We start from the raw sequence: 23,048 nt of genomic DNA, 5'->3' as shown, positions 1-23,048 counted from the left end.
TCACTCTTCAAACGAAGAGGATAAACCCACACCTTGCGTGTGGCATCATCAATGAAAGACACAAAATATTTTGCCCCTCCCAAAGAAAGCTGAGGCATCTCACATACATCTGTATGCACAAGCTCTAACTGAGCATCTTTCTGTCCAAGAGCTTTCTTGTGGGGGCACTGTAGTTGCCTACCATATATACAATGCTCACAAAACTGAAAACTTGAAAACTTTAGAGAAGGCAAGTAACCCAAACGAGACAATTGCTCCATTCCCTTGACACTCATGTGTCCCAACCGGCTATGCCACATAGAAATTTCCGGCAGCTCGGTTGCATTTACATTAGCATGGTGACAAACACCTGCATGCATAAAGTAAAGAGTGTCCACCTTAGAGCCTCTGGCAACAACCAGTGAGCCCTTACTAATTTTCCACTTTCCACGACCAAATGTGGTAACATAATCAGCATCATCAAGCTGTCCAGTAGAAAGCAGATTCTTCTTGATCTCAGGCACATGCCTGACATCATGGAGCATAAGCTGTGAGCCATCTGAAAACACAAGCCTCACATCACCTCTGCCAAGAATCTTGCATGCATGGTTATCACCCAAATAAACCACTCCTTCATTACCAGCAGTATACCTGACAAACAAGTCTCTGCAACCTGTGACATGAAAGGAGGCACCTGAATCAATGATCCATGAGTGCATACCATGACCACCTGTAAGAAGTGAATGGGCAACAAGTGAAGAAGTAAATAGGACCTCATCCTCACTGCCACCTGCATGTGACACATTGATTTCTTCAATCTTGACTCCACTTTTGCCCTTTGGCTTTACATCTTTGGCTTCATCTTTCTCTTTGTCTTTGCCTTTTCCCTTTTCTTTTTGATCATTTTTCCATTTGTAGCATTGCTTTTTGATGTGTCCCTTCTTGCCACAATAATGGCATTCCAAATCCTTTTTGGAGCGAGACTTGCTCCTTCCCCGTTCTTGGCTTTTACCCCTTTGTTGGGATCTCCCACGTGCATTCATTGCATTAGACTTTCCAACATAGTTGTTTTTCCTGTTCATCTCTTCTTGAAGAAGAGCACCCTCAACATCTGCATATGACAGCATAGCATGCGAATTGCTAGTGGCTGTCCTGAATGTGTCCCAACTCTCTGGCAAAGTGCATAACAGAAAAGTGGCTTTGAACTCATCGTCCATTGCCAATTTTTGATTAATGACCTGGCTGACAATACCATTAAACTCATTTAGATGGGTTGTCATAGACGCCCCTTCCTTCATCTGAAGACCTATGAGTTTCTTCAACCAATACACTTTGCTTGAGGCACTTTGTTGGGCATACAAGTCCTGCAATCTCTGCCACATTCCCCAAGCTGTCTTCTCTTCACGAATGCTGAAAAGTAATGAGTCTGACACAGACAACATGATAGTAGATCTTGCCAGCTCATCCATATCTTCCCACTCTTCAGCAGTAAGAGAAGCGGGCATTACACCCCTTTCTTTGATAGGCTTGTGCTGCTTTTTCTGAAGCAACACATTGTAGCACTGGGTTTGCCAAATATCATAATTATGCGAGCCTTCAAGCTTCTTGATGTGAAGCAATGAAGAGCTCTCACCTGTGGTTGCCATAGCAATATGCAACCTTTAATGCCTGACTCCCTGCAAATGTGCAAACACTGCACCCAAGATGTGCAAACACTGCACCAAAAGCACATAAAGTGCTCACAGTTTTTCTCCCAAGCTTTATCTCCCACTGCGGAAGCAAGAATGCAACTTTTCTCCCACTTTATGTGATGAAAAACACCAAAATCTGGTTGCTGCAGATTTTGGACAGCACCTTAAATGTGCTCTTTTGCCCTTCCAAAGTACTGTACAGCAGTACCAAGTGCTCACCAATGATGTACCAAACCTGTACCGGCAAGTACAGCAGCTGAAATTGAACCTTTTGGTCACTCAAAACAGTGTACAGCAATGCCAAAACTTGCACAAAGCTGTGCCAAATCTGTACCGGCAGGTACAATAGCAATAAATGCTCTCCTGGCTGTCCAAATGATTAAAAATCAGACTTTTACAGTCCCGAACATTGCATAAAACAGTCCCGAACAGAAATTGGGCAAAAGCCCCTTGACTGCAAGCTGATTTTTTGAGGATTCAAGGCATAAATGTCTTGCCTGCTGCTTTGCCAAGCTCAACAAGCATACAAACTTGAAAAGCCCCTTGATTTAAGATCATTTTCTGATCATACATGGTACATTGACGCACATGAAGGCATCCAGAGTGTTCACGATGCTTCCCCCTGGCCACATATACATCAAATACATGAAAGCCCCTTGATTTACAGGCACATTGAGTGCTTGTAAGGCATCAACACATTATCCACACCATCAAATGCGATTGCCTGCATGCAAATCAACCAAATCGGCACAAAAGCCCCTTGATTTGCACTGCAATTTGCTGCAATTTTGCCCAAATGTGCGATTTCTCACATCATACAGCATGTATGAGTGCTTAATTGCACAATTACATCAAAAGCCCCAAATTTCGACATTCAATTTCCTGCAAATTGATCCTGATTGTGACCAATGTCACCCAATTTTGCCAATTTTGCTCAAAAAATTGAGCAATTCGGCGCCTGTATTTGCTCAATTAATGATTGCACCTGCTCAATTGCAAATCCCAAAAAAAAAATTGAGGCAAATACCTTGATTTTTGATTTTCTGTTGCAGGAAAGGGGTTGATGAATTTGATGCTGCTGTATAGATGATGCTGTTGGAGGGCTTTTGGCACACCAAGTTTTAACTTTAGCTTCATCTCCTGACTCCTGGAATTGCTCCTGTTCGGAATGCTGGTATGGAGTTCGAGCTGATGGCATTTTTGCAAGCGCGGACGGCTGCTGCAGTGATGTCCCATGCTGATCGTATCCAACGCCCATCTCCACGAACAGAAGCTTCATGGGTCTCTGCTGCGCCTCCTTGGCTTACGTGTCTAACGCCCAGCGCTAATACGCCTGGTGGCAACACGTCGCTTGGCTGCTGCGACCCTGAAGGGGCTTGGAGTCGGCACTCTCCATTGCTCTTCGCCCACCTCTCGACTAGTAGCGAGTTGCAGCGTACGGTGACTTCCTTGCGCAGAAGCCTTCGCCGTGCGTTCACTTGCCTAGCGCTTCTTCGCTCCACGCTGTGTTAGCTGCTCCACGCTCGACGCCTTCGCTTCAGTTTCGCCTAGCGCCAGCCGACGACTAAAGCCTCCACTTGCTATGCGCTCGGTGACCAGCGGTCGACTAAAGCCTTCGCCGCCTGATTGGCTGCGCCTCCTTCAATGGCTAACGCTCGCTTTGCTGCCTTCGTTCACGCCCAGCACTCAGCTTACACAGGCTTTCTTTGCTCGATCAAACAGAGAGCACGGGCCTGCTCCAGCTTCAGCTTCAGCTTCAGCTACGCGTTTCTGAAGAAACTCAGCGTCAACCCCTAGTCGACCTGCAGGCTCTGATACCAGTTGATGGGAGAATTAGGGTTAGGTTATGTGGGAGACATACACAGAGAAGCACAACAAGGGAGAGAGAGAGAGAGAGTTGTGGGGATAAGTCAACTCATGAGGCATAAGTGTGTGACTCCCCTATCACACATGTATATTGCACTAGTACACATAGTGCACTTAGTACATTAAAAGTACTAAGTGTACTATGTACTATAACTTATGGGCTTGTACACACTATAAGGGTGGGCATAACGCCTTTACCCCAACACAAAGTCATTCTCTCTAAAGTAATAAAGCAAATACTATCTCGTTATCGGGATAGGGGGCCCTTCAGTGGGTAATTCGGGACCCAATGTGGTGTACAGTTCTCATATCTCTCTCTCTCATCTCTTTAAAGTTTGAAGTAAATGAAATGGATTGCTAAACTCACGAAACTCAGGATACAGAAGACGGTGTGAGCATATTGTGTGACAGGATCAACCAATACAAAGACTTCCGCTGCATATCACACGCGGTCAGCGTCGGACTTCTTCTCAAAAGACTTCTCCGATGAAGCCTTCCCTTTGCCCGAGTTACGGCCTTTCGACCGTTGGCCAGTAAAGGCCTCCGAACCTCCACCCTGAGGAGGGTTCGTGAATCGTTCCTCCTGGTCCAGGACCATGGGCACAAGCTCCTCCCACGTGATGGTGCTGAGCCTGCCACTGGTAATCAAAGACGAGTAAAATGCTGAGTACGAAGAGGGCAAATGTGACAGCAACGTGATGGCCATGTCCTCTGACGATATCTCCTTCCCAGCCTGAAGAACTTCCTGCTGAAGAGCCTGCAGCTTGTTAATATGCTCCCACATCGTCGACGACTTTGCAGGGCTCATACCCCGCATCTGTACTACCAAGGAAATCCTCTTCATGGGCGATACCCTGTTGTAAAGTGAGGCCAAATGCTGCCATATACCTCTAGCCAGCGTCATGTGCTTGACATGATTGATTACCTGCGGTGTGCAGTTGAGAAAAATAAACGAACGGACCCTGGCGTTGACACGATCCCACATCTGTATTTGGGCCTCCCGGTCCTTTCGGGTTGACGGTAACTCCCCTTCCTCTACTTCCGGCCGTGGAACACCAACAACGACGAAATCAGCGAGGTCGTAGGACTCCAGAACGGATTCCATCATCACCTTCCATATGCCGTAGTTGCTCCCGTCCAACTGACGGTCCACCGGGAACGTGGGGAGTGTCGGAATCTTCACATGTCTCTCGGCCATCTCAAACAGATCTGCCATAGCGGGGATGTACTCTGAAAAGGGTGGGTGGGTGGGAACAAAGAAGAACTAAAACCTGCAAGTGGCTGTCCAGCAAATCAGCCCGCCTTCCTCTTGCTTCTCCTCTTCCCGAACAGCCCAAAACAGTCCACCAATCAGCCACAAAACAGTCCCCCTCTTGCTCACACAAATCCCAAGACCTATCTAGAGCCTAGGGCTCTAATACCATGTCAGAATTTGCAGTGGAGATGATGACCAGATCTGGGAACACAAGAGCAAAAGCAAAAACGCAGGTAGAAAAACAACACAAGAGAGAGAGAGATGTAGGCGTGTAACTCTGCTCTGATATACACAAGAAGATCCCGAAATATGATACAAATGAGGTATGGGGGCTGAGGACCTATATATACCTCCCTAGAGGGCAGTCGGCCAGCATAAAGAAAAGCCCACGACTGATAAAAAAAGGTCCACGACTGCATTAATGCAGTCGGCCAGCAATCTGGTGCCAAAAACTAATCAAAACCAGTCGGCCAGCAGCAAGAGTGCCCCCGACTGATCAACACCCAGTCGGCCAGCACTGTACTGCTCTTGGCACCCTCTGGCAACCCTCCCAAGCCTCGGAAAAAATGGGAAAAATAGGGGAAAAATACGGGGAGTGAGAAAAAATGATAAAACACCTCATAAGGGCGGGCACACCCACAACAAAGGCCCTGGTGTATATGTCTAGACAGGAGATGACTTCTAACAGATACTTCGGGACAGAAATCAGCATGTGTTGTATTTGTCTCAGAAGGAATACATTGGCAAAGTTTTGCAGAGGTTCAATATGGATGGGGGGAAGAAGACTAGTACTCCTTTGCCTCCATATGTGAAACTCAGTGCTATGGACAGCCCACAGTCGGATAGTCACAGGGCTGATATGGCCAAGATTCCGTATGCTTCAGCTTGTGGCAGTCTCATGTATGCCATGGTTGCTACTAGGCCGGACATTGCATTTGCAGTGGGAGTGGTTTCTAGATACATGGCCAAACCTGGCAAGAAGCATTGGGAAGCAGTGAAAGGTGTCATGAGATACCTGAAGGGCACACAGGATATGTGCATTTGTTTTGGCCCACACAGGATATGTGCATTTGTTTTGGCAAACAGGATGCATTAGTGCATGGTTACACGGGTTCGGATTATGCCGGTCATCCAGATAACCGAAAGTCTACTACCGGTTATGTGTTTACATTCACAGGAGGTGCTGTGTCATGGATATCCAGGATGCAGAAGTGCATTGCCTTATCTACTACAGAGGCCGAGTATATTGCAACCACAGAGGCTTGCAAGGAGGCATTATGGCTATCTCGGTTAGTGGTTGATTTGGGTTATACAGGGGATATTCCATTGTTGCATTGTGACAGTCAGAGTGCCATCCAGTTGGCAAAGAACCCTGTCTTTCATGCAAAGACGAAGCATGTGGATGTGAAGTATCACTTCATCAGAGAGGTGATAGAGAACAAGCAAATTCAGCTTGTTAAGATTCATACGGATGACAACCCGGCTGTCACAAATCCCTATATTCTAGGGACATGCGGATGCGTGTCAGGCCTAGAAACATGCGGATGCATGTATGTATTATACCTGGGCATGTGTATGGATCATATGAGTGGATGCATATGAGTCCAAGGACATGGCAAGACATTTGTGGACTTTCGGGCGGTGCCCGTGTGGATTCCGGCCATGCACACATGGTGTGTTATGATGGCAGGCGGAATATTTTCAAGTACAAGAATGATGATAGGTGGTTCTCCAAGTTTACATGTGCACAATGCATAAATGATGCATGCCATAACTTTATTTTACTTTGTGTGACATTGTCTTGCTGCCTGGTCAATGCTTGTTATTTTGGCTTGTGAAGTCCGAGGGACCGGGGACGCCCGGGCACCTTGTGGACACGTGTGTGCACTCCTGCTTGGGCCTAAAACTGTGGGCTTATGGGTTTTGCAGGTGGTAAGTGCGTCCACACTTAATTTACAGTTTATTTCATTTACTACTAAAGTTTATTGGTTTGCAGGTCCACACTCATTAATAAGTGGCTGGACAACTTATAATGGGTTCGCATTTGGTTGGACCAAAATTAATGAAGTCCGGACAGCTTATGGCCATTTCCCATTTGGTTGGAACTTGGACCTAAACTTATACAAACAGGACAAATGGAGCACTATGGGCTGGACACCTACCTGGACACCTTATGGGGACACTTGTCAGCCTGTATGTGAACCCACCAAGCCCCTTAAGTTTTGGGCTGGTTACAGGTGTCCAAAGTCAACTTGGACAGTACAGGACAGCTCTAGGGACCTCCACAGGGCTGTAGGACCCTTTACAGGTGGATTTCTCGCGATGGAAAGTTGCTGTTTTGGACTGGTTATTGCATAAAACAGGCCGGACAGCAATGGAATATGTGAGCATGGATGTGTCTCAAGGATTCCTGGTGTAACAGGTGTTTAGGGCAAGCATTGGGAACACTTGCTCGCGGAGAACACAGGTTTCTGGATCAGTTTCTCGCGTGGAAACAGGGCCTAAAGATCCATTTACATCTTGTGCAGGGCGGAGTACCTGTGAGGATTGTGATACTCTTGTGCAGGGCGGATGTACCTGTGAAGAGGCTTGTGCAGGGCGGATGTACCTGTGTGTAGGGCGGATGTACCTACAGATTCTCTTGTTTGAAATGTATTCATTCATGATGTATTTGGAAGAATCAGGTGCAGGCTGGTGGTGAATCCCTAGGCACCCGTAAACTTGTACTTGCAGACTCTTTTGGTAATATAACCTAAAGGGGGGGGGGGTCAGCCTATCATCGGCCCCTTTATGTGGTGTACTGTCATTTTCAGCTTTGTGGTTGTAATGCTCAAGTGTTAAGTGCTCAGAATCTTGTTCACATTTATACGATTCCAATACACGCGTCCGCCTCCCGTTACACCGGCTGATCTGTTGACAAAGAGTTTGCCTCCGGAGCGGTTTGCTCATTGCAGACACTTGATGGGCATTGGATGAGGCCAGTTTCAGCCTTGATATGGCCTTGTATATTATCATGTACATGCTGATTTTTCTTTTCCTTTACTTAAGGGCACTTTGCCTTTAAGTGGGAGGTTGTTGGGGTAAAGGCATTATGCCCACCCTTATAGTGTGTACAAGCCCATGTGTTTTATAGTACATAGTACACTTAGTACTTTTAATGTACTAAGTGCACTGTGTACTAGTGCAAATATACATGTGTGATAGGGGAGTCACACACTCATTCTATGAGTTGACTTATCCCCACAACTCTCTCTCTCTCTCTCTCCCTTCTTCTCTGTGTATGTCTCCCACATGAAACCCTAATTCTCCTCTCCCATTCAGGTATGGCCGCATTCCTCCATCCTCTCTACAAAACAAGGGAAGTCTTCTCGGATCAAGAGATCCGGTCCAATGCAGACGTCTATATGCGTCGTGTGCTTGATGATGAAGCACAAATCAAGATGGACGAGGAGCTCATTGCCTACAACAACTTGACCGGGCAATCGTACACTCGTCCTACTTCTAGAAGAAGAGAGGTGATGGTGAAGCCACTCTCATGGTGGGAGACGTATGGCTATTCCACCCCATCTCTACAAGCTTTTGCCATGAGGATCCTTGCCTAGGTGACGGTCATTTGCCATTGCCTCTTCTAATTCTATTTACTCATATTATTAAAATTAATTTTTTTGTTTTTTGCTCTTAGGATTGCTCTGCGGGTGCATGCGAGAGGAATTGGAGTGCATACTCCCTCGTGCACATGAAGATTAGGAACAAGCTTAGCACATCCCAGTTAGAGCGCCTCGTATATTGCTGCGCTAACTCGCGGATGGTGCGAAATCTTCAAGAGCTTCACATCCCGAAGCAAGTAGGTATCTCGATTCTCTAATAATCAAAATCTATAATTTTAATGCTTTCTATTTAGTCTCGACCCTCGACTATCTTGTAACCCAGAAGTTACAACTTACATGTTATTATTCTGTCAACTTCAATGTAGGTAAATCTCGATGACATCCAACTCACTGCAGAGAACCGTAGGAGCATTCAACCAAGGCAAGAGACACCGGAAGATGCCATCTACGCTGAGCTCCATAGAGAGCTACAGGAGATAGATATGCGCATCACCCGTACTCGAGGTCGTGAGCGCCTTGCTGCTAGTGGTTCTCATTCCACCACCACGAGCAGAGGAGGCATTAGTGTAGCGAGTCGAGGCTGCCAGATTATACGGGGAGGATCTCAACCACCCATCCAAACATATCGGCGACGGGGCTCTAGTAGCTCTTCTACTTATGCTGCAGATGAGGATGCATCACTTGGTCAGGATGGAGCCCTTGTGGATGTAGATGCTCGGAGCCCCGAGTATGATGATGATGACAATCTCATCTCAGATGGGGATTTTCATTTAGAATCTAGTGAGGAGCCTTCTCCTAGTAGTGATGAGTCTAATGCCTCAAGTGAGGCTGCTAGTGGTAGATCCGATAGTTCAGACTCTGGAGTCTAAGACTCTGAGTGAATCTTTATGATGATCATGATGATGGCATGTAATATGTATGAATCTTTTTGATGTATGCATTCTTAATCTATTGTCTTTGACTCTTTTGAGTGTTCAATCATTCTTAATTTTTGTAAAATTAAATGGTGATATCATCTAGACTCGTCACGACTCGCTCTACAGTCTAGACTCTACCGTCTAAGGTCTTGAAAGTTGACTCTAGTCTCTCTCTCTCTCTCTCTCTCTCTCATAATCTATCTATCTATCACTATCTATGTGATATATATATCTATCTATCATGATTCATTGTGTATGTATGTATGTATGTATATATATAAGAGACGCCTAACGTCTCTTATATATATATATAAGAGACGTCTAACGTCTCGAAAAAATACGAGTCTTTCGAGGCGCGTACCATACCTGCCTCGTACCAAACGCATCTGACGCCTCTAACAACCTTGCAGGACACCTATGTGTATCTTCTGAAGAAGGCTCTTTATGGTCTCAAATAGGCACCCCGTGCCTGGTATCAGAAGATTGATGTCTTCTTGTTATCACTTGGCTTTGAGAGGGCATATGCTAACAGCAATCTCTATGTGCTTCTTTCTGATGGGGATATTTGTGTCATTGTTTTGTATGTTGTTGACCTCATCCTTTCTAGCTTAGATATTGAGTTGGTCACATAGGTTTAGTCCAAGCTTTCAACGACATTTGAGATGACTGATCTTGGCCTTCTTCATTATTTTCTTAGGCTGGAGGTTTGGCAGAAAAATGACTGTATCTTCATTTCTTAGCAGAAGTATGTGAAGAAGCTGCTCTCACTTTATGGGTTGTCAAACTGTACACCTCCCTTTTGTCCCATGGATCCCAATGCCAAGTTATCCAAGGAGGATGATACACCCTTGGTGGATTCCACAGAATACTGGTAGATTGTTGGCTCATTGCTTTACCTAGCCAACACTCGTCCAGATATCTCCTATGCTATGAGTGTTCTCTGTCAGTTCTCATCAGTTGCTTGGTCTCATTGGGAGGCAACCTTGAGAGTTCTTCGTTATCTTCGAGGTACCTAAGATTATGGCATCACCTATTCTAGTGGTGATTTTGTTGGTTTTGTTGATTAAGGGGGTTGATAATAGTGATTAGCATTAATCATAATAACACTGCAAATGATAGAAAATAGAGAGACACAATTGCATTAATTCGATGCCTCTTAAATAGGCTCAAGGTACATGAGATTAGTTGATGATTAGGTACTAATCTTCTCCATAATCCCCTCCTCCATTAACTCCTTGATTATCTCCACCTCTTGCCTCCAAGAATATCTCCAAAGAAGGTGGATGTAGGTGGTTGCTCTATGACCTTGTTACAAGAGTGAAAAGGGCCAATACTAATGTCTTAATGACCTTTGAGTTTGAACTCTACCAAGGGGATGTGTATGTGTTCATGTGATGGAGCATATCCAACAGCCTCCTTGATCCATACTATGGAACATGAGAATGAAAACATAATGCAATATTCTTATGAGCAGGAGAGGGGTTTTGTAGCCCAGTGGGCGTTTTTTTTTATAACTAATGAAAGGATCTTTTCTCGGAAAAAAAAAAGAAAACATATGCAATAGCATAGCTCCTATGAGCATAGCTCTACATGAATAAAAATGCATGAGTCCTAGGTACTTTCTAAGCATAGTGTATCCCTCTAAAGCCCCATCATAACTCCATGAAACATAGTGCCTCCTATGCACTATCATGAGTTGGGCATGGAAACCCAACACTCCCATCAATCTCCCTTTAAGGGCTACATGGCCATGTGGGCATAGACATATCACATAACCTACATCATAGGTGGTTAGAGGTGATTTACATATGGGCAATGGAGAACATTACATGGCTTTAAAAAGCCCATGATGCCTCTTCATCATCATAAGAGGCGTTTACATGTTGCATAGTGCAATGTTTGCTTCAAGTGTAGAGATGCTAGCAATGTTTGCTTCACCCTTGTTGTTGTAACATTTTTCTGCAAGATGTCCTAGCTTTCCACATGTTGTGCATTGGAGCTTTGGTTTATCCTTGTGATAAGAATTCTTCGTGAGATGGCCAATCCTATCACATGAGTGCATTGAGGAGGTTTTGACATTCTTCTTTTGAGTGAGATATGCTTGATCCACTAGCTTCTCTTCATAGGCTTCATGTCGTAGTTGTTTCTTTTTATATTCTCCCATAAGAGAGTACTCCACATCTTGAATTTTTAGATCCGGAACATTCAGAAGTGTAGTTACTGTCAGAATGCACAGCGGAAATGTGGGGGGGCAAGGGGCCATTTTATATGGCCCTTGGTTGTTGGTCGGCCAGCACAAAACAGGCCGACAGCAACCCACGACCTTTCCCAGCCAGTCGGCCAACAAATGGGCTGTCGGCCAGTGTATCTACAGTCGGCCAGGTCACCACATCCAGGTCGGGTTAGTAGTGTCTAGTGGGCTACATGGTTGTCACGATATGAAAATACGATACCGTACGACGATACGATACCGTACGGGAATTTTTGGTACGATATGAAATTTTTGGATACCGTACGATAAAATACGATTTTTATTTTTTACACTTACAACCCTATGGAGCTTCAAGCTTGAATGTGAGGGAAGGTTGGGAGGGGAGGAGTCTACAGTGCTTGAGGAACCAAAACATGGATATGTGTCTCTCCCGGTTTGATCTCCCGATTGTCTCCAAAAAAGAACCTGGATGGGTAATGCAATACCAAAGGTCTCCCAGTGTAGCGTTATGACTAAGGGACCGTCCTTGCATAAATACGAGGAGTGCATCTAGGGTGATAAGTTTAGGGACTCCTCTCTAGATCAAAATGGCCATGTCCAAATCTTCTCCCTCGTACATAACTTGAGAATCTAATTGTCTAGCCTACCTATACCAGGGATCCCCAAGTGATGTAGCAAGATTCTCTCATCCTACCAATCAAGTGTACACTACCAGTCTACCTTGCCAGATTTTTTTAGGTCTCTCAACAACCCCATATGGAATACTGAGTGGACACGAAAGTTGCGAAGTATTGCGAGCATTTGGGATCTTCGTAAAGCAGGGTTTCTTTTTTTTTAAAGCATTTGGATTTTTTTTTTTCAAGGGAAAAATTTTTTGGGAAAAAAAATAAAAAATAAAAAATAAAAATAAAAACTCGTACCGTACGATACGAACCCATTCATACCGGTACGAGAACAAACTATGCATACAGTATGGAAGAAATAGTGCTAGCAGTGGAGAATCCCTGGGCACCCGCAAAGTTGTATTTGGAAGTAGACTCCTTTTTGGTAATCTAACCGGGGGGGGGGGGGGGGGGGGGGTCCAACCCATCTTCTGGCCCCTAGTGGCACTGTGCAGGAGCTGACATCTTTCTTTTATTTGGCATGTTTATGTGTTTATTCAGTTTTCATGATGATAAGATTTCCGTGTTACGGTTGCCCTTCTGTTACACAAGAACACCCCCATATGCTGGCCGACTGCTATCGGTTAGCATTGTGGACATTAATTCCACAAATGCAGCCAACTAGCCCCCTAGTCCCCTTAGACAAATTCACTCCAAATCTGATGAAGATCTGTGCATCTGTTCGACCTTGTCCCTATCCCTTCATGCCTTGTCCTGAACACTCCCTTTGGTCTTCTTTTCCTAAGTGTTGAGTTTGGCACTCTCACTCCATCCCTTGGAGGATCATCTTCCCTTGGAAACCGTTGCCTGAAAGCCTTTCTTGGTATGCGCCAAGTGGCATCCGACTCACAGGATTGGCCATTCCCCTTGGGTCTTGTGGAACACCACCAACCAACCTCTTGGTAATTCCATGTCCAAGTGGCATCCTACTCAGAGGACTGCCATTCCCCTTGGGTCTTGTGGACACCACCAACCAACCTCTTGGGAACTTCTTCCATGTCTTGTGGTACTCTCCTTGGACTGTGCACCTTCATGTGGGATTGAATTAGTGTTTAGCATTGATGAACCTGATACTGATACAATGTTGTGTGGTCACCACACCACCAAAAGATCAAGACACGGGTGATGGTTTCATCCATGCGTGATGCAATAAGGGTGGGTGGGACATTGTGACATGGGCAGCAAAAATATTCCAGAGCCAACCTGAAGCTCTGTTGGCAATGTCACATGTGGAAGCTATGGGAGCCTTCTTTCAGCTCTAAACACCTTCTTGGAATATGTTACGCAAGTAGAAGACGGAGAGAAGAGAGAGAGATAGCCGAGTTTCAGTACATTCATATAGTACAAAAAAGGAAGTACAAATCTTGCAAGCCATAGGCTGCCTTCTTGAAAAGGTGAAAAAACACCTATCTAAACCCTAGTCTACTGACTCAGCCCACAAGGGGCTGAATGAATCTACAATTGTAGCCAACTAGCCCACTAGTCCCCCTTAGAACCCTGTCGGCCAGATTCTAGCCATGCAAAATCCAATCTAGTGTCCTCCTCTGCCCTGCTCAAGTCCTAAATGCTCTGTTTATTCTGCTGCCCTTCAGGGATTAGCCTTGGGATTAGCATGTACATGTGCATGCACATGACACCAATGTAGCCATTTTTACCTGGGAACGAGGTGACCAACTCGATTGGCTTGCACCTCCCACAACTTTTGGAAGGGTGTCTTGCTCCTTCGTCAAGGCCAACTTCATTTTGTGAAAAGTCCCTGGGAACCCATCTGGAGGTTGCTCAGTGCCAGGACACTTTCCTAGGAGTTGCTTGTTGATAGCTTTGCATCATTTTCTCTTGCTTTTTAGCCAATGCTTTGCAAATTCCAAGTTCTTCTTCATTGTTTGCTCTTGGTTGTTAACCAATGCTTTGCAAATTCATAACTCTTTCTTCACCATGGTGTAATGAATCAAGGCATTTAAACACTATCTTCGATTCTTTTAAGACTTATTTTGAGTCAAAGAGGTCCCGCTGTAACTCGGAAGGTCTTCCGGTCTACCTGAAGAAGCCCCTTAACAAGCAGACAATTGAAGAACTAGCTCATGGGCATAGGCGAATGAGGAAACACACCAAAGAGTCGGAAGAGTTGAGGGTTGTTTCAAAAAACAAGTCTGAATTACAAAGGCACCTACTCCAATTGAAAAAGAAAGAATGGCATTAGAGTTGATGAAGGTGCTCAACTACTAGAGCACCACAAAAACAAGAAAAGAGTTTGGTTGAGATTGTTGATCTTCAGGTAAAAGCAGTTGAATCTCTAAGAGCATCAATTTCAATTGTTGGATGTACTTAGCGACTTTTTAAAGTCCAACAAGCAAATGGTAATAAATAATTGCAAGGACGTCTTTAATTGATGTGAAGAATTACAGCCAGATACCCGATTTCTCAAAGAAGCCATTTCAGTGCACACTTTGCGGGCAACCCATATAGTCCATAGTGTCCAAAATTGCAGCCTGGCAATAAAGAGAGCATATTTATCCATTCCGTGTGCATATTTTCCAAACATCCAAAAGTTCTTGGAAAAAGTGACCTTAGGAAATCTTACCACAAGTAAACCAAAAATACTTCCAAAAAAGAATCTATTGTTTGGACAATATGCCGCATTGTTCTTTCTGATGCCAACGAGAAGGGCATGTTAGAAGTCATCTCCTGTCTATTTTTATACACCAGGGCCTCTGTTGTGGGTGTGCACGCCCTGCATAGGTGCTTTATCATTTTTCCTCACTCCCCGTATTTTTTCCCTATTTTTCCCCATTTTTCGGTGGTGTGGATGGATGCCAGATGTTGGCCAAGAGCCTCTGGTGGCTGGTCAACTGTCCATTCAGCAGTCGTGTGGCTGGCCGACTGCCTAATCAGCAAGCGTGGAGTTTTTTCTACTGGCCGACTTGCTTTATGCAGTCGTTGAAGGTATTTACTGCTGGCCGACTGCTTCATGCAGTCGTGGAGAGCCACTAGCGCTGGCCGATTGCATGCATGGGGCATATAAATAGGCCCCATGCCCCTCACCATTGTATCATTCAGTTATTTGCGGGATCTTGTATATAGAGAAGAGTTTACACGCCTATTTCTCTGTGTCTCTTGTGCGTCTATTTTTCTGCACTCTACTTGCTCTTGTCAACCCAAGTTGGTTATCATTTCCGCTGCATATTCTGACAAGGCATTTAGCAAGCAGACGCAATATGCATGTTTTCTAAAAATTCTCCAACAGGGAAAACTCCAGCAATACATCTCCACATGAATACTTTTTCCTTTAGAGGTAAATTGCTGTCCCAGACCTTATGCAAATTTTGCGTCCAATATTTTGTGGTTTGATGGACTCCCCAAAGATGATTAACATAATCAGAAAACCATGGTTCTGGGAGAATCAATCGATAACAAATCTAGGAGTAGTGAGTTGTGATAAAGGGACTTTAGGGAATGGTCCATGTTCCATTCCCTTCAATAGGGTCATCCAATAACTCACCAAATGGTTGTAGCTACTGTCTAATTAGTATCCAAGCTGGTTTGCAATGCATGCCCAAATGCCAACGTTGTTGTGCTTCTGGAAAAGACATTACTCTTCCTTCATTGATACGAGTAGATACCCTTTGTGGACAGGAAGTATGCCTTTCTTGGAGAATGTAGAGCAAGTGGACAATCAAATGCTCGACTCCAATGTAGACTTTCTTGTCGTAGAGAATTTCCTCTGTGGGGGTGTGCTCGACCAATGAAGATATTGTAGAATCTTTTGCTAATCTGTAATCAATTGAGTAGAATAAGGGCATCTGACAATTTTGCTAGTCACATGGCCTACCAAAATCTCCCAAGGAGGGAGCTCCCATTTACCAAAAGAGTCAACTTTAAAGTTTCGACACACGTCAGAGATCATCAAAGTCCATGGTGGACTCCGTGCAAAGTGTGTGGAAAGCGTAGTGCCTTTTCTGGCCAAGACATGATAATGAATATTTGAATTTTGGGGGAGAAGATACTATCAGATTTCCGCATGCCTTTTTTCTGGTTAGAAGTCTTCCAAAGACTTCCATCACTTGGGACATAAAAGAATTAAGCTGCTTTTTTGTCCACACCAAGAGTGGGAGGAAAATTTGTATGTATGCCATAAGAATTGATTGGGGCGAACATGCAAAGGCCATGTAGATAAGGTCTCTACACACACACACACACACACACACACACACACACACACAATGCTTTCGTTGAATGCTATGGGCTCAAGAAAGTCCTAAGGTTGGCTCCGAAAAGCCTATCTAAAGTTCATGGGAAAAGAAGATAAAGACCAAGGTAAAGTTTAACAGAACTAGGAGAACAGATTTTGGAGGTAAGCAAACAAGCATCATCCCCCCCCCCCCCCCCCCCCCCCCCCCTTGTTTTAGTGGGGAAAGGGAGTCTTTTTTTTTTTCCGTAAGGCACCGTGTATCCCTCTGTAAATATTTCTGGATTTTGGGCACTAAGCTGCTATAATTCTTCACAATTGTTTAAACCATTTTGCTGGTTCATTTTGTTTCATTGCTGCATTCAGTGTGTGTACTGAACCCCCTGATATGTATTGTACTTCACGCTTCTAACCACCTTGTCTTGCCTTGAATAGGAAGAGGCAAAAGTTAATAGCAGATGTGAGCAACCTGTAGCCCTTTCTAATGATGCTCTCAGAAGTTCAAAGTTGGAGGCACAGATAGAAACAGGAAAATTTTGGACATTTGCAGGTGATTTTTTCCCCCTTTTTGTGTGCCATGGGCTTGCTTTGAATTTTAGGATTGGCTTTTGCTTCAAAAAAAGACCAGAAAGTTTTTGCTGAAAGTGGTTTCAGCTCAGCATGCTTTTTTGCTTCTCCCATTTTTCTTGAGAATGCAGTTGAAAGATGGGCTAAATTTTTACAATGCTGCTGGTGCAGAAATCATGCCTCTTTCCATTGGCAGCAGTATGTTTTGGGGAGAAGTTGCAATAGGTATGGTGATTGCCGGGGCTTTGTTTGTGACATTTGGACTTGTTTTCTCCATCGGAGGGCAACCACAAAGGCCTTCAGTAAAACGCAGAATTCTGAGATCACAATGGTATGGAAATCCTGGTACACAGTCAGCGGGTCATAGAAATTTCCAAATGAGAATTTCTGAGTTTCCGAAGTATCCAATACTTGAAGTGGACGGTGATAAGAAGTTACTGCGCTTCCCATTTGACACAAGTGGCACTCCAGCTGCCAATTTCAAAAGAGGCGGTCAGTTGTCAAGTACAACAAATGATCAGGTGTTGGCTTCACAGAAAGCACAATGGCAGCCTATCAGACAGTCTTTTCATGGTAGCAAAGAGCTTCCTGCTAGACAATCTAGGCTTCACAAGGCTCAGGTACGTGGAGCTTCAAATGACAGAGATTTATCTGATTCTGAGGTAATTGGACTCTCAAAACACAGACTGTCAGGAGCCTCAGAAAATCATGATGACGCATTGGAAAGAGAGAGAGACACAGGCTTCTCTCAGCCCAAAACTGTTTCAGTGAAAGACAAGGTTCCTACAAGAGTGATGCCTCATAAGAGGTTCTCATTGGGGGGGCCTTATAGAAGAAAAGCACCAGATCTACTTCAAGAAGATGATTCTATCGAAGAAGCAGATAAGAGAACCTCAAGGATGGGTGCCTCAACAAAGAGAACTGGTCACAACCAGTGGGGGGAAGAAGATGAGGTATAAAATGCCCCTTGAATTCTACATTGAAATTTTTGATTATGGTTAAGATTGAGGTGCTTACCTTTAAAGCTGTCATCCTCATGTACCTAATCTGCGTCTTCTTCCCACAGCTGGATTTAGATAGGCGGATAAAAAAGCTGTATCATACAGTTCAGGCTGTAGAACAGCATCGTCGAGCTGCCATGCTAGCCCTTGCTGAGGAAAGGCAACGGAGCATAGCTCTGGAGGACGAAATGGTTAAACAGGTAAATTCATTCACGTAATTCTTAGATAATTGAAACAAATTTACCCTCTCTTTGATCCTCCCGTAGTTATCATTTTTCACCGCCCGTAGGCGCATTTTATCCGCCCATAGTGATGCCGCCAAGGAAGCATCTTGTGGGGTCCTGGTCCTAGGCAAAACACCTTCACCACTCGGGCTATCACCTCCTTGGCACCCTAACTTTTTTACATTGGAGTGGAAGCACAAAAGAGGTCCTATGGCTTCATAACACTTTATTAGAGCTCAAAAGACCTCATAAAGTTATTTCTAAGCTTATCAGCTTAAGGGAGCTATTTTTGAGCTTAAAAGGGCTTTTATGGTCTGTGGCTTCATACGTGAGTTGGTAAGTATTTGAACTCTACGTATTAGCAGGATCTCTACCTGGGAAAAATAAGGCTTTTATGAGCAGTATTGTAATTTTATGATTACTTATCAATCAGTGTTTTGTACTTGGAACAGAGAGAGGCAGCAGCTGTCCTTGAAGAGGAAGTGCGGCTCTTGAAGGTATGTCCCTTGATATTGGGTTGATGGCTTATTGTGAGTCTGGTTGATCTGGGTTGCCTATGTGCTGGCTTTTGATGCTTTTCTTCAAATTGAAAACAGGAGTCCCACAATGCCCTTTTGACATCATTGAGAAAGAAGTATAGCTCATCAGCTTCTGCCCGAGCAGCTGCGGATTTGCTTTATCAAGATTGGGAAGGGAAAGCAGCCACAGAGTAGGAGTGGTGAAGGCAACATGTTGTAACATAATTGAAAAGCAAGTTCTCTTTTGATTCTCTTCTTCTTTTGATCTGTTTTTAAATGCCTGCCCCAGGTTCCAACTTACCATGTTGCATTGTACTGTATCCTTTGTCCCATTCTTAGCATCAAAGAATGAAATCCTTCTGTAACATGGTAGGAAATGGATGGTTTTGATTTGCCACTCATCCTTTGTTTCATCTCTTATCTCATCTTACAGAAGATTGAGGTTAGATCATGGCATATGGCACGCCTGTGTGTATCATATATATGTGTGTGTGTGTGTACTCGTAATCGGCTTCCATCAGGATGTTGGAAAACGCAATCATGCATTTTATTATGTGGATCTAAAGGGGGCATTGGTTCAAGAGGTGCAACATATGTCTAATCTTTCTCCATAGTGGCCTCTGATGCATACCAAGCCCATATCTTCTAGAAGCCTGCGGAAAAGAAAGTATCATGCCACTGTCAACCACTACATCTTCTATTTGATTTAAGGCAAATCTTTCAAGGGAATATGCTTTTCGAGGCTCTTGAAAGGCTAGAGACTCAAGATGTAGAGAGGACCAATGAATACTTCCATGGCCATGGATACAAGAGCATGCGAATCATTTATGGGTTCTGAATAAACATCAAAGATGGTGGAAGAAATGCTTGCAATGTATATGGAAAAATGGTCTTCCACTCAAACAAAGATTGTTTCTGTGGAGATGTTTGACTCGAACGTTGCCGGTTTCTAATATTCTTGTGAAACGTGATATTGCGTCTGATAGATGCTGTAGATGTCGTAGTCACATTGAGACTGTGCCACAGCTGTTATGGCAGTGTATTTATTCCAGACAGTTCTTGGCACGTCTAGCTGATGATCTGGCTGCTCATTTCCCTCATAGAAGATGCTCCAAGAACTTTTGGCTTTTTGGTGTGGGCAATTTGGGATTACAAGATAATGCTACGTTCTTTTCTTGGGTTAGATTTTGGGCACTTTGGACAATATGGCAAATGCACAATGCTACCATGTTCAATCAGCCAGACTTTGATCCTTATCCCTTTTTCAAAATGCATTTTAGACAGTTGCTCCATGACAGCCTTCGAATGGAGGAGATTTCTCTTGCCTAGTTTCAGCTGTTTTTTCAGTACTTTTGAGTCAATCCCACCTTGGGTTAACTCCTTGTGATATTTTTTTCCATAATAGAAGCTTTATTTTCATTTAAAAAAAGTATGTATGTGCACGCGCGCGCGCGCACGCACACACACACACACACACACACACACACACACACACACACGTATATGTGTGTGTGTGTGTGTGTGTGTGTGTGTGTGTGTATTGTGTTGCTTACAGAGTAGAAGGTAGACAAAAAATGCAATGCATGAACTGATATAGCAAAGGCAAAGCCAATAAAGGCATGTAAAGCATCCTACAAAGCCATGCAAAGCAAGAGCAATAAGGGTGCTTTGCCATCTTACTTGATCGAATGGGCACTTATCTTTTGTATATCGGCATTGGATAAAGCAACCTTTCCCAGACCTTAATGCCAAATAAGGAAAGTCTAAAGACTTTGTGTGCATACTTGTTCAAGACTAGTAATAGTGTCTAGACCATTTTAACACATGTATATACATACGTTACATGTGTATATGTGCACACATGTATTTGCATATGTGTTTGCTTTTTTTTTAAAATTGTGTGTGTGTGTGTGTGTGTGTGTGTGTGTGTGTGTGTGTGTATTTATATGCATGTATATTTATGCATATTACTGTACACACATACACACACACACATACACACATCTAGATATATTTATACATATGCCAGCCACTTGGTTTGCATGACCCTTACTTTCCTTTTGATGATATTGTCAGGCCTAGAATAGAAGTTATGGTTTGATGGTTAAGCATTCATGCAGCAGTTTTATTAAGCGTAAACAGCATGGATGATAAGTTTGGGATCTGTTGGAACAAATATGTGCACCATATATACCCAAGCTATTTTTGTACATATCATTATTTGGAAGTATACAAACAGTCGATTTGTAGATTTAAGCCCTGGTTGCAAAATAGGGCTAAATAGCCCTTGTCACATGAACAGACGTAAGCGGAGTTTTGAAATTCAGAAGAAGTTTTTCAAGCAACTTCATTGAGTTAAACAATGGCTAAGGTAGAAGGTCAGTCCAATAATTTGTTGCCTTGTGTCCAGATACGTAACATATGGGTTGTCATCAGTGAATAGATCAGGTGCCATGATTGGGAATCATTGAGTTGATGGAGACAGTATTTGAACTTGTTGAATGAGGACCCGGGGAGATGAGGTGATCTCTGAATTTTGAAAATTTGGATGTGAAGCAGCTCAAGTCTTTGCTATCTTTGAGAGCCATAGCTACGCATTGCCTCCATAGAATCCTTGTGCTTGCAGCAAACCTTTGTTGACCCACCATGTTTGGAAGCTTTAGGCTCTTGTGGGCGGGTCTTCTCTTCTTCTTGGTCTGGGTAGTGGCTGGTACAGCTTTTGTGGCTCTCTTTCCATATACTGCCAATGCCCTCATAATACCCTTGTGCTTGGAGTACACCCTCGGGCACCCACCACTTTTGACTACCTTGATGATAGGCTTTGATGTTTTGGGGCCTCTTAGCGGTTAGGTAGTTGGGGTGTGTTGGGTTAGTGGAAGAGTAGTAATGTGAGTCGTTGGTGAGGGTAATTGCTCATGGGGGGTAGTGGAAGATGAGGTTGCAACTTGTTTTGGTGAGGCATTGGATGGATCGGAGTGACTTACCTCAGTCTTAAGTGGAAGCATAGGCCTATTTTTGAGTGGTATGGTTGATGGTGTGGTTTCATTTAATGGCCCCCCCCTAAGCTAGAAAGGGTTCATATGATAGAAGTGATGCCATCTTTTCTCCCTTAAGACTTTAGGGAAATGGGTTCTTCGTCCGCAGCCATGAGTACGGTTACCTTCTCGGAGGAAAGTTGTAGCGATGGTCTTGATTCCCAGTCAGTTTAACACCTTGTGTCCCATCCATTCCCGTCCAAGGAAAACCTCTTTGCACATGGTTCTTGTAGGCATCCCATAAAACTTCCCTTCCGAAGGAGTATTTCAATAGTAAATGCCCCAGGATAAGCAATCTTAAAAGAATCTACAGTTCTTATCCATGCTTGATTAGGTGGTAGTGTAGGTTGATCTAATGAGCACCAAGTTTCATGAGACATGAGATTATGGCTAGCTTCAGTGTTGACTAGAGCTAGCTTTTATTGAATTCCATATCTCCATGGCCATGCCTAGCCAAAGTCTATTGTTATCACTTCTTCCTCCAAGTCGATGACTTGCACTATATTGATGGAGATGTGACACTTGCGCAACTTCTCTTGTCCCTTCGGTTTTGGGAATCTCGGAGGTTCCTCTAGGGTAATGGTTGCATGCATGCATACACAACATTGTGGTAGAACTTAGCATATAGAAGATTGAGGTGATTTTTTAGGGAGAATATCCATGGATTCAAGGATGTGCATCTAGTTCTCAGAGTCTCTTGGCTCTAGAAGTGGAGCAAACTTTGAACTTCTGCACTCTTCACCCAATGTCTTGTGACAAGTAAGGCACATGTTCATTGTTGTGGATTCGGTAGTTGTGATTGAGTCTTTGGCAAAAGGGCATCCGCACATAGTATGGGTCTTCAATGTACGTAGATTTACTTTCACCCTTTTTCGGACATAAATGTGGTTTGTCCCCCAAGCATGGACTAATCTTTCTTTTTGCATGTAGGGCTTGCATAATATATGATCATGAGTGTTCGACTACTGCGCAAAGTTCATCACCATGAAAGGGTGGCTAAAACTTAGGCCAAAAGTGCTGATTTTAAGATCCCGCAAAAGTCCTATGTACTAAGCTTGGGTTGCCTTGGAGCAAGGAGCTGATAGAGATCTGGACTTGAGAAGAGAGAAAGATAGAGAGACCCACAATATCTCTTGGAGTGGGGATGCTCTCACTTTTCTAGGTATGTGGGCCTTTGCAATGATATAGGGGATATGCACTGGCCCTTCTGAGAGTGGAACTCTCATATCGTCTCCTAGAACCTTTGTGACTATGTTGTCAAAGTTCATGTCCGATGGATCTGAGCCTAATTCTCATCCTCTTCTAGGGGAGGCTCTTCTTGCATTGT

The 23,048-nt window shown here is 44.0% G+C and overlaps 2 protein-coding genes across 2 annotated transcripts in view; both read left to right on the top strand.

The window, feature by feature from the left end:
* Positions 1 to 9,268, top strand: part of LOC147607424 (uncharacterized) — a 31,401-nt gene extending 22,133 nt beyond the window's left edge. The window contains exons 2-3 of the mRNA XM_086790434.1: positions 8,113 to 8,635; positions 8,765 to 9,268. Coding sequence (XP_086646560.1) covers positions 8,528 to 8,635; positions 8,765 to 9,268 — 612 coding nt within the window. The 5' untranslated portion in view covers positions 8,113 to 8,527. The remainder of the gene's footprint in view (positions 1 to 8,112; positions 8,636 to 8,764) is intronic.
* The window catches only part of LOC147607423 (uncharacterized), a 62,735-nt gene extending 43,648 nt beyond the window's left edge, over positions 1 to 19,087 (top strand). Inside the window, exons 2-6 of the mRNA XM_086790861.1 lie at positions 16,812 to 16,926; positions 17,115 to 17,896; positions 18,010 to 18,144; positions 18,621 to 18,665; positions 18,765 to 19,087. Coding sequence (XP_086646987.1) covers positions 16,812 to 16,926; positions 17,115 to 17,896; positions 18,010 to 18,144; positions 18,621 to 18,665; positions 18,765 to 18,881 — 1,194 coding nt within the window. The 3' untranslated portion in view covers positions 18,882 to 19,087. The remainder of the gene's footprint in view (positions 1 to 16,811; positions 16,927 to 17,114; positions 17,897 to 18,009; positions 18,145 to 18,620; positions 18,666 to 18,764) is intronic.
* Positions 19,088 to 23,048: the final 3,961 nt, after the last annotated feature.

The sequence above is a fragment of the Cibotium barometz genome, chromosome 55 (assembly GCF_041138505.1).
Source record: "Cibotium barometz isolate CiBa-2024 chromosome 55, ASM4113850v1, whole genome shotgun sequence".
Taxonomy (NCBI): Eukaryota; Viridiplantae; Streptophyta; class Polypodiopsida; order Cyatheales; family Cibotiaceae; genus Cibotium; species Cibotium barometz.
The sequence above is the reverse complement of the archived record's forward strand: the minus strand, read 5'-3'. Positions and strand labels throughout refer to the sequence as shown.